Consider the following 18,522-nt stretch of genomic DNA (forward strand, 5'->3'; position numbering starts at 1 on the left):
CTCGCAAATCAGGACAGCCCAGTCAGATGCCATGAAGGCAGAAAGAAAAACAAGTGAAGCGCTGTGTGAAATGGAGAAGAACATGGAGGTGAAGGAAGATGGAACATATTAATTCATGAACCGCGTATGGGTCCCTAAACTTGGGGGATTCAGAGAGGTAGTCATGAACGAAGCCCACAAGACGCGACACTCCATCCATCCGGGTTCAGACAAAATGTACTTGGATGTTAAGCAACATTATTGATGGCCTAATATGAAGGCAGAGATTGCCACTTACGTTAGCAAATGCCTTACTTGTGCTAAAGTAAAGGTGGAATATCAGAAGCCCTCCGGATTATTACAGAAACCAGTGATTCCCAAGTGGAAATGGGAAAGGATTACATGGATTTTGTGACCAAACTACCCAAGTCGATGGATGGCTTGGATACCATCTGGGTAATAGTTGATAGATTAACGAAATCCGCTCATTTCCTACCAATAAAAGAATCGTACAAGATGGAGCGCCTGACAAGAATCTACATCAAAGAAATCGTGAGACTCCACGGAGTACCGGTATCTATCATCTCAGATAGAGATAGTAGATTTATTTCACGCTTTTGGCAATCGCTTCAGAAAGCTATGGGAACACAACTCGACATGAGCACTGCCTACCACACACAAACGGATGGTCAAAGTGAGCAAACCATTCAAAAACTAGAAGATATGCTCCGAGCATGTGTGATAGACTTTGGAAAATCATGGGATACCCACTTGCCTTTGATCTAGTTCTCATATAACAACAGTTATCACTCGAGTATCAAAGTTGCTCCTTACGAAGCATTATATGGGTGTAAATGTAGATCACCATTGTGTTGGGTTGAGGTAGGAGACACCCAGCTAGCGAGAGGGAAAACGCTAAACAATGATTTAACGGGACCGTAAATCATACGCAAGATGACCGAGAAGCAATTCAGATCAGAGCACAAATGCAATCGTCACGAGACAGACAAAAGAGATACGCCGATAAGCGACGAAAGCCCTTGGAATTCAGAGTCGGAGATAGGGTGTTACTAAAAGTCTCTCCTTAGAAAGGAGTGATTCGTTTTGGGAAGCGAGGCAAACTGAAACCTCGATACATTGGACCCTTCATGATTCTTGCCCAAATCGGTCTAGTGGCTTATAGACTGCAGCTACCCACTGAGCTTAGTAATGTACACTCTGTGTTCCATGTCTCCAACTTGAAGAAGTGCTTATACGACGAGACTCTCGTCATTCCTTTAGAGGAGATCAAAATCAATGAGAACCTTCTGTTCATCGAGGATCCAGTTGAAATCATGGACCGAGAGGTAAAGCGTACCAAGTAGAGCCGCATTCCAATTGTGAAAGTTCGATGGAACACGAGACGCGGACCAGAATTCACATGGGAACGCGAAGATCAAATGAAGCAGAAGTACCCTCATATACTCTTGCATTCTCAAATCTAGCTTTCAAAAGAATTTCGGGACGAAATTCCCTCTAACGGGGGGATGATGTCACAACTAAGAATTTTGGTGCCTTGTGACTACAACACCTATAACAACTATGAATCAATAACATGAAAGCATGCATGATGCTTATTCTATAACAACAAAACTTCATCAAATACTTCATTCTAGCACTACAAATGGTCAACAAAGAATTGGAAACCTTTGAAATCCCGATTTTAAGTCCATTTTGGACTAGGATTTCCTTATTGGGCCTAATGGACTAATAAGCTTCCAATTTATCCATCTTGAACCTAGAACTCTCTAATGGGCCCTAATTTGGACCCATATACATGAAACATAATATTTTGGGCCTTAATGGGTCATAATCAATTTAATTTAGCCCTAATAGGTCATAAAAATTATACTTTGATTTATTTGGGCCAAGCATCATCTAACTTAACTATAATATGGGCTTAAGGGCAAACAGCCCAAATCTTCTCTCTTCCCCTCTCCATTCTCGGCCCAAACCCACAAGAGAAAGAGGAGTTGACTTTCTCATTGCCACCTCACTAATAATTGGTGGGTTTCCATGCAAATCCCATGCTTCCAAGCAAACATCTCATCAACTTTCTCTTTTCCCCTCTCCCTTCTTCTCTCGGTCGAACACAACACACGCACACACTTACAAAATTCATCTCCATTCTCTCAAACTCCCACTAGAACATCATTACACTCTCCCTCAAAAATTTCAAGAAGCACAAGGGCTACAAGGAAATCTCTTCTGAATATCACAAATCTAAGGTAAGTTGATGTTTAATCCATGATCTAACTACTTCATTTCATCAAAAATCTCTTCTAAATCCATGAAATCTTGTGATCTTGCATCTTAGAAGCCTTTAAATTCGAGATCATCCAAGAAAGCTTACTAGGATCGAAATTTTCTTCACTCCTCTCTTCAAAACCGAAACCACAACTCAAGGTGAGCTTCATACCCCTCTTTTTTCGGTTTTCATGTGTTTTATGGGGGAGAATACACGAAAATGTGTAGATCTATGTGTATATGTATGCTATGTGTGATTTTATGCATGTATGTGTATATTTATGTGTTTTTGTGATAAATATGTAACTAAAAAGGGGTAAACCTCGAGATCTATGGTATGAGGAGAGAAACAAATATAATCTAAGTTATTCTACACTAATCAAGTCAATAATAATAAATTATAAGGTTATGATAACATATTTCAACATAAAAACCCACTTTTGGGCTTAAAATGTGAAGTATACAAAACTAGGGTTAAAAATGGCCAAGTCACGGTTTCTTAAGGGCTAAAAGAGCCAAAACAGTTTTCATAATTGTTATTCTGAATAATAAAATTTTCAAAGGACTTAAAATGTAAATTTTTAGCTTAATGGGCTAATTTTGGGCTTTTTGGCCCAATAAGCCTCGAATTGCAAAAAGTGACAAATTTAAGGGGCTGAAGTGGAACTTTCTGTAAAACAGGGGATAATTAGCATAACAAAACTATTTTAAGGGTCAAAAATGCTTTTCATTATCAAAAAGGACAAAAAATGTAAAGTTTTAGATTTTGGGCCAAAACTGTAAAAGTTGCGAAAAATGGGATTCTAACCGAGAAACACCATTCTGGAAGGGCTGAAGCTGTTAACAAAATAAATTTTGGGTTAAAACTATCTTTTCAACGAGTTTATGAAACAAAAGTGTCAAGAAAATGTATTAAGGACTAAAAATGAAATTCTTTTATATAAAGGACTAAAAGTGTTATTTTTATTAAAGAAAGATAGTGAAAAGGTCAAATTCTACTTTTAAACAAATTAATTCATTAAGACAAAATACAAGATCCACGACTACCGACAAAACGGAAAACGAATAAACATTTAACACCAAATATCGTTATAAACGAATTGATTCGGTCTCAAATCAATACAAAAGAACAATTGTTAAATCAAAACACTTCGATAGATACACGATAACTACAATGAGTAAATCTTCAAACTTTGGGCTTATGAGTTTCAAATCATGCTCGTTGAGCCTTGCAAGCCCATCGACATGATCTTTGGGCTGAAAGGGATAACGCTTATATGTTATTGGGCCTTCCATGACCCAATATTTTATAAAAGGACTTTCAATAGCTTTTATGTGCTATTAGGCCCTAGAGGCCCATTAAAAAAGCTAGTAATGTCACAGTAATCAAATGCGTGTTAGATCCTCGTGGCTTTCGCATCCACGACAGCCTAAGGTACTTACGATAGTAGTGGGACATAGTGCTCCTCTTCTCTTCATTCGCTAAGGCTTACGAGAAATCAAAGTAGACGAAATTAGGACGATATACAAAGTGGAGTAATCAATATTCATTCGTTAAGACAATACAAAAATCAGTAATCACGAATACATTTCAACATCGGAAAACATCGGGTTTTCCAGGGAATTCAATACTACTCGCTCGAAATTTTATAACTATAATACAAAATACCCTTCATATATATGTTTTTAAAATTATTCATGCATCAACTTATGGATCTTCACACTTTGATAAACAAAAGTCTTTTCAAAAAATATCGGATTTTCTGGGTTTTACAGACTACACAAATCATTTTATCCCAACATTGATTATGAACTCACCAACATTTCATATGTTGACGTTTTTCCAGAATAACTTGTATTCTCAGATAACAGGTAAGTGGAAGAGTAATATGAAGTAATGTTAGGATGTTATGTTGTTAAAAGCACTCAAACAATTTATGTTATGAATGTGTAATGTTAAAACAATGTATTCGATGTGAACAATTCCAGTTGTAATATATTGATGCATGGTGACGTTTATGTTATGATTCATGTATATTCATTGTGATGATATTCAATTAAAGTAACGCGAGCCCTCGGACGTTTCCGCCGTTTGGTTCGGGGGTGTGACATACATATATAATCACAACTGCCACATTTTAAACAAAATTAGATACAAAAACAAATACGGATACCCATATCATATATCTTACTCAATAATGCTACTTCGTGTTAGATATATATAATATCTAGATGTGACAATCGTCAATTTCGAGTCAAGTCAAGTCAACAAGTCAAACCGATCGACTCGTTTAACCCTATGTATTGGAGTGTACGTTATCTAATTACTGTATAACTCACTATTTTAATGAGAAAACATCACTTGGGAAAAGTTCGTGTGTTTAAATTTCCTAAGCCTTAGTGCTAAACAATGAACCAAACTGATAAAACAGTGTTACATACTCATCGAGAGTGGGTAAGATCCTTAAACATGACTTAACGGGGTTCACGGACCTTGCGTTGCGGAGCCAAACACTCTCCATTGTCACACATGAAACCTCTCTCAATCATGTTCACTCTATCTCTCTTTATCAAGAATCTCTCCCAAATCTCTCCAAGAATGTGAAATCTCTCCCAAATCTCTCTTTGTCTGAGAAATCTCTCCAAGAATGTGAAATCTCTCCCAAATCTCTCTTTGTATGAGAAATCTCTCCAAGAATATGAAATCTCTCCCAAGTCTCTCTTTGTATGAGAAATCTATCCAAGAATGTGAAATCTCTCCCAAATCTCTCTTTGTATGAGAAATCTCTCCAAGAATGTGAAATCTCTCCCAAATCTCTCTCAAAAGTTTCCGTAACTTTTTGAAGTCATACGGGTCATTCCAACCCTTAACCGGGTCAAAAACCGCTTAAAACGGGGTAAAAACGGATAAAATAGGCTTAAAGACCTGAAACCCTTCTATTAGGGCCGAAGCCTCTTAGGACCCGAAAGTCCTCTCGGGACCGAACCTCACCCAAGAAGAACCGAACCCGAAGGTCCGCTCAGGGCCGAACCTCGCACAGGGGAACCGAAACCGAGGGCACTGTTCATTCGGGCTATTTCGGTTCTGATGACCATGGGACCAAGCCCTAGGCTTTCTCCTACGTTCGCCTCCCTTCACTTCCGACTTAGCATCAGAAGGGACCAAGCATCGGCCAGGACCGAGAGGTCTCGCTGGGAAGCCTCTTTTCTCCCGGTTTTCGTATAATTTTGCGTTTTAGGCCCGTTTTTAATCGTTTTAACACGGGATTTTCACCCAAAACTTTATTTTAACATATAAAACCCCTTTATTTATGGTTAATCAGGTTTTAAGGATAAAACCTTATCCAAAAAGAGTGGGTGAAGTACAAAGGTTGAGTGTTGACTTTTCCTTGTATTATGACACAAGCAACCTCCATACCCACTCCATGACCAACCCACACTCCTCCCCACCATACCTTGTCACTTCCTTGTCCTTTTTGCCCCTCTCACAAGTTATTCCCACGTTCATAAAGCTGGATATTCATCCTCTCTCCTCATTCTCACTCACTTGCTCTCATTTCACCAAATATCAAACACCATTTTTATCTCAAACTTTTTCTCTCTATCTCAAGACTTCAAGGCTGATCTTCATGCTTTATTCTTCCCTTGGTAAGTATAATTCATCTTCCTTGTGATTATTACTCTTCATTCTACTCAAACCATTGATTGCTTACACAAACTCCATCACTTTGATGTTAGATTCTCGAAAATCTTCAAGACATCTTCAAGTGTTCTTGAGTTGTTTACTTCCATTCTTCGACAATCATCTTCTGAAATCACTCAAGGTGAGTTCATACCCCTCCATTACCATGTTTTCTTAAGCTTTAAGGGGGAGAATACAAGTTAAAACACCATGAACATAACTAAACTTTTCTAACAGCTTCCATCAGAAAAGTTGGGCTCCATTCACGGACTGTTTTGGACAACTTAAACATTTTTGTTTTCAAAACTATTTTAGGTGCATGTAGTTCAGGTTTTTAGCTTTAAAATGACTACTTGCACATCTCCATACGATTTTTCTACAATTTATGGTGGTTTTTTACAAAACTGTCTATCATTTCAAACATCAATCCAGACCAGTCTGTGATTATGGACTTATTCACACAAGTTAGAGGTCACTAAAAATTATGGAAAAATTTATGAACAGGCTAGACTCATTTTCCAAACTCTCAGAAGTTACAGAACTTGATTTGGACATTTTATGATTTTTCTACAAATTTTCTAATAACAGTTACAGAAAACGTTATTAACAGAAAAACACTATCAATTTCATTTCACCTTGTAACATGTTGAGCAAGGTATATATCATTATGTGATTATGTGTTGTTGCAATATATGACAATTTTGTGTTAGTATCTAGATATACACCAGTTAACAAATGGAATTTTATGAGATAAAGCATAGAATAAACAAAGTGTTATAATTAAAGTACACCCATTACACACAAACATTTTATTAAACTATGTTAAGTATAGTTTATGTACTTTACTATTTCTACCCTTGTTTGGTAAACTATAATAGGTATAGTTTATGATACATTTCAAAATACATACATTTCAGAAGGGTACATTTATACAAAAGGGAACTTTTATTACGTTAAGTGTAAATTCGTTAATGACTTTGTGAGACATTCGCTTCGCATTAATCATAAGTCCTGTATTGTAACCAGAGTCTCCTGGAGGGAGAGCGTGATAGTTGTATATAGATCTATATTGGGCTTGACAATGCCACACCTGAGCTGCATGCAATAGCTAGACCGACAGGTCTGAGGTGACAAATGTTATAACAGTTCCGATGCCTGAAGAACATCGTTTTCAGGCCATCTAGGTCACATCATGGTTATAATAACTCACAGAAAGTATTAACAAACATAAGAATTTATGGGAATTTCATTGGTATCATACACGTTTATGTTGAATTAAACTCACATTATTTTCTGTAAATAAGGAAGATTACTCATACGTTTTGGTCTTTTGGATATAATTACAGTACTCATTTTAAGGAAAACATCGGATTTTTCTGGAACAACCGTACATTTACGAGACAAGTTTTTCATAATTGCTTACAAAAACTTATGAACTCACCAACCATTGTGTTGACACTTTTTCAAACAACTTGTATTCTCAGGAAATCACTAAACAGGAAATGAAGTGGATTTTGAGGATGGGACGTTAAGGCGTCAAACGTTTCATATTTTTGTCAACATATTGTAATTGATTTTGAAACATGTAACTCATACAATGATGTAACTCTCTCAATTATATATATGTTGGTTGTGTTTACTTTCATCACTATTGCCATTATTGTTATGATACTATACATGAAGTCCTCCACCCCCGGATGTTTCCGCCATCCTTGGTTTGGGGGTGTGACAGATTGGTATCAGAGCACGGTTTATAGTGAATTATGTGTATCAAACCACATAAGATATACAAACTATAAACACATTTGGGACTAAAAATTTCTGATTTTAAACATTTCTCAATTGGATATACTTTTAGAAAATAAATGGTTTTTTTGATTAAAGTATACATTCGTACATTACATGCTCACATAGTGTCATAACTAGGGAGAACATAAGGTGAAAGAGGAGGAGTTGAACATTACGAGTATGCCCTAGCATGTGTAACCAGTTCTGGGAAGGATATAGCATGATCAACTATATTCGTCCGAGAAGTGACTTACGTATCTTGGGGGATAGTCGTAATGGGCAACAAATCTAATAACCTAACTCTACTATATAAGGAACGCTCTAAGAACCAAATCTAAACATTTAAAATACTATAGGAGTATTTGTATGTTGCTGTAGCGCAATATTATTATATCCATTATGTGCTTCTTACCCCCCTCCCTCCAATTTCTCATGCAGACGTCATGGCAGGATTCCATCTACCAGGAGACCCGTACTTTCTCGATCAGGGAAATGCCGGCTGGATCGAAGAAGAAGCAATTGAAGAAGATCCCGAAGAGGATCTTGAAGAGGATCCCGAGGAGGAACCCGAGGAAGAAAAGGAGGAAGACGATGACGTCGAGATAGAAATGTTTGAGGATGAAAGTGAAGAGGAGCCAGAAGTCTTCAACCCCCTTACATTGCGAGGGTACCTGCAAACTGCTGGGGGCACAACGGGCCTGAACCCCGTTGGGCAACAACAATCGAAAGGTAGAGCCGTCAACAGCGCCATCGGTCACCTTATGGCGACCAACGAGGTTACTATGACCTTAGTCACAGGGGACCGGCTGACAGAGCTCTCCCCGTTATGACCCAGCACATTATGAACTTGGAGAACCAAATTAGAGAATTGACAGACCATGTTCGAAATCTCAGCGCCATTACGGCAGCCACCGATGCACGCACCCGGTATCTGGAAAGGGACTTCTATCCAGTGGACCAATTCATCGAGGACCTTACCACGGCTCGAGCGGAGGTAAGGGAGTACCAGGAGACGCACACAGCTCTCGAGGAGAAAGTGATCGCAGCCGAACGCTGGATTGCAGAACTTCAGGGAGCCTCGACTTCATCTCAGAGCCGCCATGGACCAGATGCCACCCGCTGGGAGTAGTCTTCACACTGCTCATGTTTTGTTATAAGTCTAGGATTTCGAGTATGTGTTGGTGCTACTCTTTATTGCGAATAGGTTGACCCGTGACTAAGTGATCACACTAGTCAAAGGGGCTTTTGTTTTGTCAAAACTTTATCTTCTATTATGATGTAATGTAGATCCTTATGGGGTCAAATTTTCTCAAAACAATATTTATTAAAAAGCTCTTACTTGGTGGAACGGCCGAGTTAAGTCACTTACTCCTACAGTGGCTAACTCCATAGGCTGGGAAAACCTAAAAGCGTTGATGTTAAAGGAATACTACCCGAGGGGAGAGATACAAAAACTCGAGGAAGAACTCTGGAACCTCAGAATGACGGGCACTGATCTTGAGACTTATACCGCTCGCTTTAATGACCTAGCACTCCTCTGTCCAGCAATGTTCACTCCAGAGGAGAAGAAAGTGGAGCGATATCTCTGGGGGCTGTCATCCCAGATTCAAGACAGTGTACTAGCTTCGAAACCTAGCACCTTTGAGAGTGCCAAGGAGTTGGCGCAACAACTCATCGATCACAGGGCTAGTCGTGGCACCGTGGTCGCCACCACTGACCAAACAAAAGGAGGGAACAACAAGAGGAAGTTCTGGAACAACAAAAAGAAACAACCGACATAGGACCCTGCTAAGAAGCAACAGACTATTGCTGTCCGTGCAACCACTACTGCTACCACTCCAGCACCACCGAAGCAGTATGCTGGAAATCTCCCTAAGTGCAACAAATGCAACTACCACCACAATGGTGCTTGCTTGGAAATGCACTACAAAAACTGTGATAGGAAGGGGCATACTGCCCGTTTCTGCAAAACGCCAGCACGACCGCTCAATCAAGTTGCCAGTGCAGGGGCAAGCCAGACCTGCTATGGATGTGGTGAAGCAGGACACTTCAAAAGAAATTGCCCCAAGGCACAAGCTCCTAATGCAGGTGGAGTAGGGAGAGTCCTGGAAATCGGACATGGGGAAGCAGTCATAGATCCTACAGTGGTTACCAGTACGTTTCTCCTCAATAACACCTATGCATGCGTACTATTTGATAGTGGAGCGGAGAGGAGTTTTGTGAGCCATCAATTCAAACAATTGCTAAAACAAACCCCTCATTCATTAAAAGATACTTACGTAGTAGAAATGGCAAATGGGAAGGAAGAGCGCACTAATGATATATACTCAGGGTGTACCCTCACTCTAGACAACCATTAGTTTAATATAGACCTGATGCCGATCACAATAAAATGTTTCGACGTGATCATCGGTATGGATTGGTTAAGTTCTCATCGTGCCGACATTCTATGTTATGAAAGGGCCGTTCGCCTTAATCTGCCAAATGGCGAAACCCTCCTCGTCTATGGCGACAAAACCAGTTCAAATTTGCAGATCATCTCTTGCGTCAAGGCCCAAAAGTATCTACGAAAGGAATACCCCGCATTTCTAGCCCACGTAGTAGATACAAAGTAAAAGGTGAAGGATATTAATGACATTCCCAAGGTGTGCAACTACCCTGATGTATTTCCCAAAGATCTTCTAGGTGTACCCCTCGCACGACAAGTCGAATTCCGGATCGACTTAATTCCAGGAGCTACCCCCGTCGCCAAAGCTTCATACCGCTTAGCACCGGCATAAATGCAAGAACTATCCAGCCAGTTGAATGAACTGTTGAGCAAAGGATTCCTCAGGCCAAGCTTCTCACCCTAGGGAGCACCGGTCCTGTTTGTGAAGAAGAAGGACGGATCTTTTCGCATGTGTATAGAATACCGGGAGCTAAAGAAACTCACTATTAAGAACCGATATCCCCTACCCCGAATCGATGACCTCTTCGACCAACTCCAAGGAGCAAGCTACTTTTCGAAAATCGACCTGAGGTCGGGTTATCATCAACTACGAGTACAAGAAGAGGATATTCCCAAGACTGCGTTCAGAACTCGCTACGGGCACTACAAGTTTGTAGTAATTCCCTTCGGATTAACAAACGCACCGGCGGTATTCATGGACCTGATGAATCGAGTGTGTCGACCCTACTTAGACAAATTCGTGATTGTATTCATCGACGATATTTTAATCTACTCCCGAAGCGAGGAAGAACACCGTCAACATCTCCGGCTAATCTTGGAAACACTGAGGGCAGAGAAGCTTTATACCAAATTCTCAAAGTGCGAATTTTGGATCAGAGAAGTGAATTTTCTTGGCCATGTGGTCAGCGAGAAGGGGATACACGTGGATCCCTCTAAAATCAAAGCTATCGAAAACTGGTCAGCACCTACAACGCCGACAGAAATTCGACAACTTTTAGGGCTCGCCGGCTACTACCGAAGATTCATACATAACTTCTCCAAGATCGCCAAACCACTCACCACCTTGACTCAGAAAGGTGTGGTATTTAAGTGGGAAGATAAACAAGAAGCCACTTTCCAGACGTTAAAGCAAGCTCTATGCAGCGCACCAGTTTTGTCTCTTCGGGAAGGAACCGATGACTTCGTGGTATATTGGGATGCCTCAAAACAAGGCCTCGGATGCGTGCTCATGCAGAGGGGGAAAGTTATCGCTTACGCATCAAGGAAATTTAAGACGCACGAAAGTAATTATACCACCCACGACCTGGAGCTGGGAGTAGTGGTGTTCGCCTTAAAGATTTGGAGGCACTACCTCTACGGCACCAAGTGCACCATCTTCATAGATCACAAAAGTATTCAGCATATTCTCAATCAGAAGGAACTTAACATGCGGCAAAGAAGATGGGTGGAACTGCTGAATGACTACGAATGTGAAATTCGCTACCACCCGGGTAAGGCCAATGTAGTGGCTGATGCCCTAAGTAGGAAAGAATATTCAGGTCGCCGAGTAAAATCCCTAACCATGACCATCCACTCCCAACTGGCCATGCAGATCAAGGATGCTCAGCTAGAAGCCTTGAAACCAGAAAACATGGCATTAAGAGGGATGGATAAGAACTTGGAAGTCAAAGAGGATGGAGCTCGTTATCTCATGAACCGAATCTGGACACCGAAGTTCGGTGGGTTCCGAGACGTTGTAATGAATGAAGCACACAAGACTCGATACTCCATCCATCCTGGGTCAGATAAGATGTATCTAGACCTCAAAAAGTTATACTGGTGGCCAAACATGAAGGCTGAAATTGCTACTTATGTGAGCAAGTGCCTGACTTGCGCCAAGGTCAAGGTAGAATATCAGAAGCCATCAGGACTACTTCAACAGCTGGATATACCCGAGTGGAAGTGGGAGCGGATAACCATGGACTTCATAACCAAGCTGTCTAAGACATCAGGCGGGCTAGATACCATATGGGTTATTGTAGACAGATTGACCAAGTCCGCGCACTTCCTACCAATAAAGGAAACAGGCAAGATGGAGAAGTTAACCAGGACGTACATCAAGGAGATCGTACGACTGCATGGTGTACCTATATCCATTATCTCTGACCAAGATAGTAGATTCACCTTGCAATTCTGGCAGTCCTTACAGAAATCTCTAGGAGCTAGGCTTGACATGAGTACGACCTACCATCCACAAACCGACGGACAAAGCGAGAGAACCATCCAGATGTTGGAAGACATGCTGAGAGCCTATGTGATAGATTTTGGTAAAGCATGGGACACCCATTTACCGCTTGCCGAATTCTCCTATAATAACAGCTATCACACTAGCATTAAAGTCGCTCCGTTCGAAGCTCTCTATGGTCGCAAGTGCAGATCACCCCTGTGTTGGGCCGAAGTGGGGGATACTCAGCTAGCTAGGGGGCAAGTCCCTAACAGCACCCTCACTGGTCCTGAAATCATAAGGGAGACCACCGAAAAGATTGTTCAAATCCGACAGAGGTTGAAGGCCACCTGTGATCAACAAAAGACTTACGCGGATAAGCGGCAAAAACCTTTGGAATTCCAGGTTGGTGATCGAGTACTACTAAAAGTTTCCCCTTGGAAAGGAATGATACGTTTTGGCAAGCGTGGGAAACTAAACCCAAGGTATATTGGTCCATTTGAAATCCTTGCCAGGATTGGACCAGTGGCATACAAACTTCGATTACCTCAAGAACTCGATAAGGTACATCCCACCTTTCACGTATCGAACCTAAAGAATTGCCTGTTTGATGAGACACTCGTAATACCGCTCGACGAAATCGAAGTTAATGAAAACCTCCACTTCATGGAGGAACCAGTCGTGATCATGAATCGGGAGATCAAAAGAACGAAACAAAGTCGCATTTCCATAGTGAAGGTTCGTTGGAACGCAAAACGAGGACCTGAGTTCACCTGGGAACGCGAAGATCAAATGAAACAAAAGTATCCGCATCTCTTCCCAAACCCTTGACGTCCCAATCCGAGTTTAAATTTCGGGACGAAATTCCCTCTAACGGGGGGATGATGTGACAATCGTCAATTTCGAGTCAAGTCAAGTCAACAAGTCAAACCGATCGACTCGTTTAACCTTGTGTATTAGAGTGTACGTTATGTAATTACTATATAACTCACTATTTTAATGAGAAAACATCACTTGGGAAAAGTTCGTGTGTTTAAATTTCCTAAGCCTTAGTGCTAAACAATGAACCAAACTGATAAAACAGTGCTACATACTCATCGAAAGTGGGTAAGATCCTTAAACATGACTTAACGGGGTTCATGGACCTTGCGTTGCGAAGCCAAACACTCTCCATTGTCACACATGAAACCTCTCTCAATCGTGTTCACTCTATCTCTCTTTATCAAGAATCTCTCCCAAATCTCTCCAAGAATGTGAAATCTCTCCCAAATCTCTCTTTGTATGATAAATCTCTCCAAGAATGTGAAATCTCTCCCAAATCTCTCTTTGTATGAGAAATCTCTCCAAGAATGTGAAATCTCTCCTAAATCTCTCTTTGTATGAGAAATCTCTCCAAGAATGTGAAATCTCTCCCAAATCTCTCTCAAAAGTTTCCGTAACTTTTTGAAGTCATACGGGTCATTGTGACCCTTAACCGGGTCAAAAACCGCTTAAAACGGGGTAAAAACGGATAAAATAGGCTTAAAGACCCGAAACCCTTCTATTAGGGTCGAAGCCTCTTAGTACCCGAAAATCCTCTCGGGACCGAACCTCACCCAGGAAGAACCGAACCCGAAGATCCTCTCAGGGCCGAACCTCGCACAGGGGAACCGAAATCAAGGGCACTGTTCATTCGGGCTATTTTGGTTCTGATGACCATGGGACCGAGCCCTTCGCTTCCTCCTACCTTCGCCTCCCTTCGCTTCCGACTCAGCATCAGAAGGGACCGAGCCTCGGCCAGGACCGAGAGATCTCGCTGGGAAGCCTCTTTTCTCCCGGTTTTCGTATAATTTCGCGTTTTAGGCCCGTTTTTAATCGTTTTAACACGAGATTTTCACCCAAAACTTTATTTTCACATATAAGACCCCTTAATTTATGGTTAATCACGTTTTTAAGGATAAAACCTTATCCAAGAAGAGTGGGTGAAGTACAAAGGTTGAGTGTTGACTTTTCCTTGTATTATGACACAAGCAACCTCCATACCCACTCCATGACCAACCCACACTCCTCCCCACCATACCTTGTCACTTCCTTGTCCTTTTTCCCCCTCTCACAAGTTATTCCCATATTCATAGAGTTGGATATTCATCCTCTCTCCTCATTCTCACTCACTTGCTCTCATTTCACCAAAAATCAAACACCACTTTTCTCTCAAACTTTTTCTCTCTATCTCAAGACTTCAAGGCTGATCTTCAAGCTTTATTCTTCCCTTGGTAAGTATAATTCACCTTCCTTGTGATTATTACTCTTCATTCTACTCAAACCATTGATTGCTTACACAAACTCCATCACTTTGATGTTAGATTCTCGAAAATCTTCAAGACATCTTCAAGTGTTCTTGAGTTGTTTACTTCCATTCTTCGACAATCATCTTCTGAAATCACTCAAGGTGAGTTCATACCCCTCCATTACCATGTTTTCTTAAGCTTTAAGGGGGAGAATACAAGTTAAAACACCATGAACATAACTAATCGTTTCTAACATCTTTCATCAGAAAAGTTGGGCTCCATTCACGAACTGTTTTGGACAACTTAAACATTTTTGTTTTCAAAACTGTTTTAGGTGCATGTAGTTCAGGTTTTTAGCTTTAAAATGACTACTTGCACATCTCCATACGATTTTTCTACAATTTATGGTGGTTTTTTACAAAACTGTCTATCATTTCAAACATCAATCCAGACCAGTCTGTGATTATGGACTTATTCACACAAGTTAGAGGTCACTAAAAATTATGGAAAAATTTATGAACAGGCTAGACTCATTTTCCAAACTCTCAGAAGTTACAGAACTTGATTTGGACATTTTATGATTTTTTTACAAATTTTCTAATAACAGTTACAAAAAACGCTATTAACAGAAAAACACTATCAATTTCATTTCACCTTGTAACATGTTGAGCAAGGTATATATCATTGTGTGATTATGTGTTGTTGCAATATATGACATTTTTGTGTTAGTATCTAGATATACAGCAGTTAACAAATGGATTTTTACGAGATAAAGCATAGAATAAACAAAGTGTTATAATTAAAGTACACCCATTCCACACAAACATTTTATTAAACTATGTTAAGTATAGTTTATGTACTTTACTATTTCTACCCTTGTTTGGTAAACTATAATAGGTATAGTTTATGATATATTTCAAAATACATACATTTCAGAAGGGTACATTTATACAAAAGGAAACTTTCATTATGTTAAGTGTAAATTCGTTAATGACTTTGTGAGACATTCGCTTTGCATTAATCATAAGTCCTGTATTGTAACCAGAGTCTCCTGGAGGGAGAGCGTGATAGTTGTATATAGATCTATATTGGGCTTGACAATGCCACACCTGAGCTGCATGCAACAGCTAGATCGGCAGGTCTGAGGTGACAAATGTCATAACAGTTCCGACGCCTGAAGAACGTCGTTTTCAGGCCATCTAGGTCACAGCATGGTTATAATAGCTCACAGAAAGTATTAACAAACATAAGAATTTACGGTAATTTCATTGATATCATACGCGTTTATGTTGAATTAAACTCACGTTATTTTCTGTAAATAAGGAAGATTACTCATACGTTTCGGTCTTTTGGATATAAGACTACAATACTCATTTTAAGGAAAATATTGGATTTTTCTGGAACAACCGTACATTTACGAGACAAGTTTTTCATAATTGCTTACAAAAACTTATGAAGTCACCAACCATTGTGTTGACACTTTTTCAAACAACTTGTATTCTCAGGAAATCACTAAACAGGAAATGAAGTGGATTTTGAGGATGGGACGTTAAGGCGTCAAACGTTTCATATTTTTGTCAACATATTGTAATTGATTTTGAAACATGTAACTCATACAATGATGTAACTCTCTCAATTATATATATGTTGGTTGTGTTTACTTTCATCACTATTGTCATTATTGTTATGATATTATACATGAAGTCCTCCACCCCCGGACGTTTCCGCCATCCTTGGTTTGGGGTTGTGACACTAAAGAAAGAAAAAACAATGTCAAATAATCTAACAGCGAAGGTTGTCACCTAGTGCAACACCAAGTTGATCACAATACTGAGTATAATATCGGACACGAGAACTTACGGTGTCCAGATTCCCACCATCACATTCCACTCCATTAATGGATCAGAAACTAAGACAAATTGAACATTGTTCATCCAAAACCACAATGCGGTTCGAAAGGCAATGATTGGATCTGTGGCCACAGTTTCAGGATTGTTTAGCCCATCGAACCCAATGCTCCTCATCGAACCCAATGCTCCTCCCTGCTGGACCGTAGTTATAGTTCCATGAGAGTTGAATCGGACCTCTCCCATAGTAGCCCTTGCTAGGGTTACATGGGTATTGAGTATTACTTTCGTCACAATAATCCCTTGAAGGACCATTTATTTCTTCAATGTAGCAAAAATCTGGTCATTGATGCAAATTAAAAGTTAAATAGACCGATTGTTTTTGAACTTCAAGTTTTCAAAGAGGGAATAGTTTACAATAATTTTATTTATACAACAATGTTTTTTTTTTCACTAATTTTTGTAAAAAAAATGGTTTTTGACATGAATTACGTATAGCATTAAATATTTATTATATTAATATTAATATTTTATACAAAATAGGTTGGATGTATAAGTTATAAAAACTCTTTAAGAAAGTAATTTTATTAACAAATATGTAGATGATAGTTTTGATTCATCGTTAACCATATAACTGGTGCACCAAAAAACCAATTCTCTATTACGAACTCGTATATTTTATGCAAAAAGGAGAGATGAAATCGTTCTTATATATACAGTTTAAAACTCTAATTTGTTGTATAAATTTTGAAAAACTGAAATGTCATTGTCTAACAAGAAATCTACTTAATTAATTTATACCTTATATAATTACGTGTATTACCTAATACATTTCTTTTATTAAATTATCTTAAAATTTTTATTACGAGTATGAAAAATTGGCCTTACGTCCTGTTTCATGGGTGACATGAGCGAAGAAAGCTGCTATCCCCCGTCTGGAATCTTCTTCTGAACCTACTCAACCAAATTGCGGATAGTTTCCAACTGCTTCAAGGAAAGCGGCGCGTGTATGAAACGCTCTTCCTTCACAACTTGCGTCTGATTGGTCCACGATTCCATCAAAGGACGCATATGTCACGATATTAGCAACCGACACATCATTCGTCGGAGGAGGCCCGAAGCACGGCCCTTCTTGGCAGCCGGTGCCACAGTATGCCTCGTCACTGCCGCAGAAACCAAATCGGCTACAGCATAATCCCGGAGCACAGCCACAGTTCTGGGCGGTGGTGGTGGTGCTAAGGATACCGGAGTAAAGAACTACGGCGAGGAAGAGGAAGAGTGAGAGAGTTTTCATTGTAGTTTGTATGGTGTACGTAGTTAGTGGGATTGGAGCTAGACGAGTATTTAAAGTGCGTGTGAGAAATTCTCAACATGCCGACATTTCAAAGTGGGTATGGACAATATCGGTTTCGTTTACTTTGATTTGGTGTTTAAGTTGACTTTGTCGATTTTGTTTGACTTTGAAATGTCAAAATCTGAAAAAGTGAAAGGTCATCCTACCATATCTCCTTGTTCTACAATTAAGAAAATTGAGTCGAAGTTTGAAAGGAAACCCACTTCATTTAGAAACACGATAACACGTTCCTGTTCCAGCATCAGTTTCACGGAAATTTTGGTCCAAATCCGACAGTACTAAGGGAAATAGCAATTCTACATTTTTGAACTTTTTTTGCATCTCATTTAATGCTTTTATATAACATAAAAATTCATTATATAAACATGAGGAAGGAAGTTATATATTTCAATTCATATAACTAATCCACGGCAATACTTCATCATATCCACACTTGGTGCCCATTTTCATCTTTTACCTTTTTTTATTGTATAACTTGTTCACGCTTATATCAATTTAAGAAATCTAGTGTCATAAGGCTAGCTAATGGATTCTTAATATCTCTTGCATGCTTTGATCACCAAATTTATGTATCTTAAGCTTGAGTAATTGCCATAAAATTCGAACACTTGATACGCCTATCTTTTAGTAACATCCAGTGAAGTCCAAAAATATTCACTCATTTTAT

General features: G+C 39.6%; 1 protein-coding gene and 1 pseudogene across 1 annotated transcript; one reads left to right on the top strand and one right to left on the bottom strand.

Annotated features, from left to right (window-relative positions):
• Positions 1-8,178: 8,178 nt before the first annotated feature.
• On the top strand, positions 8,179-8,565 carry LOC111901444 (uncharacterized). Its single transcript, XM_023897297.1, has one exon. It carries the CDS (start codon positions 8,179-8,181, stop codon positions 8,563-8,565), a length of 387 nt encoding a protein of 128 aa, XP_023753065.1.
• Positions 8,566-16,198: 7,633 nt separating this feature from the next.
• On the bottom strand, positions 16,199-17,966 carry LOC111901414 (endochitinase EP3-like; annotated as a pseudogene).
• Between the last annotated feature and the right edge of the window lie 556 nt (positions 17,967-18,522).

The sequence above is a fragment of the Lactuca sativa genome, chromosome 2, assembly GCF_002870075.4.
Source record: "Lactuca sativa cultivar Salinas chromosome 2, Lsat_Salinas_v11, whole genome shotgun sequence".
NCBI classification, from domain to species: domain Eukaryota; kingdom Viridiplantae; phylum Streptophyta; class Magnoliopsida; order Asterales; family Asteraceae; genus Lactuca; species Lactuca sativa.

What these genes read in the sequence shown, in the direction of transcription:
- LOC111901444 (XM_023897297.1), top strand. Translation starts at nt 8,179, where the DNA reads ATGGCAGGATTCCATCTACCAGGAGACCCGTACTTTCTCGATCAGGGA.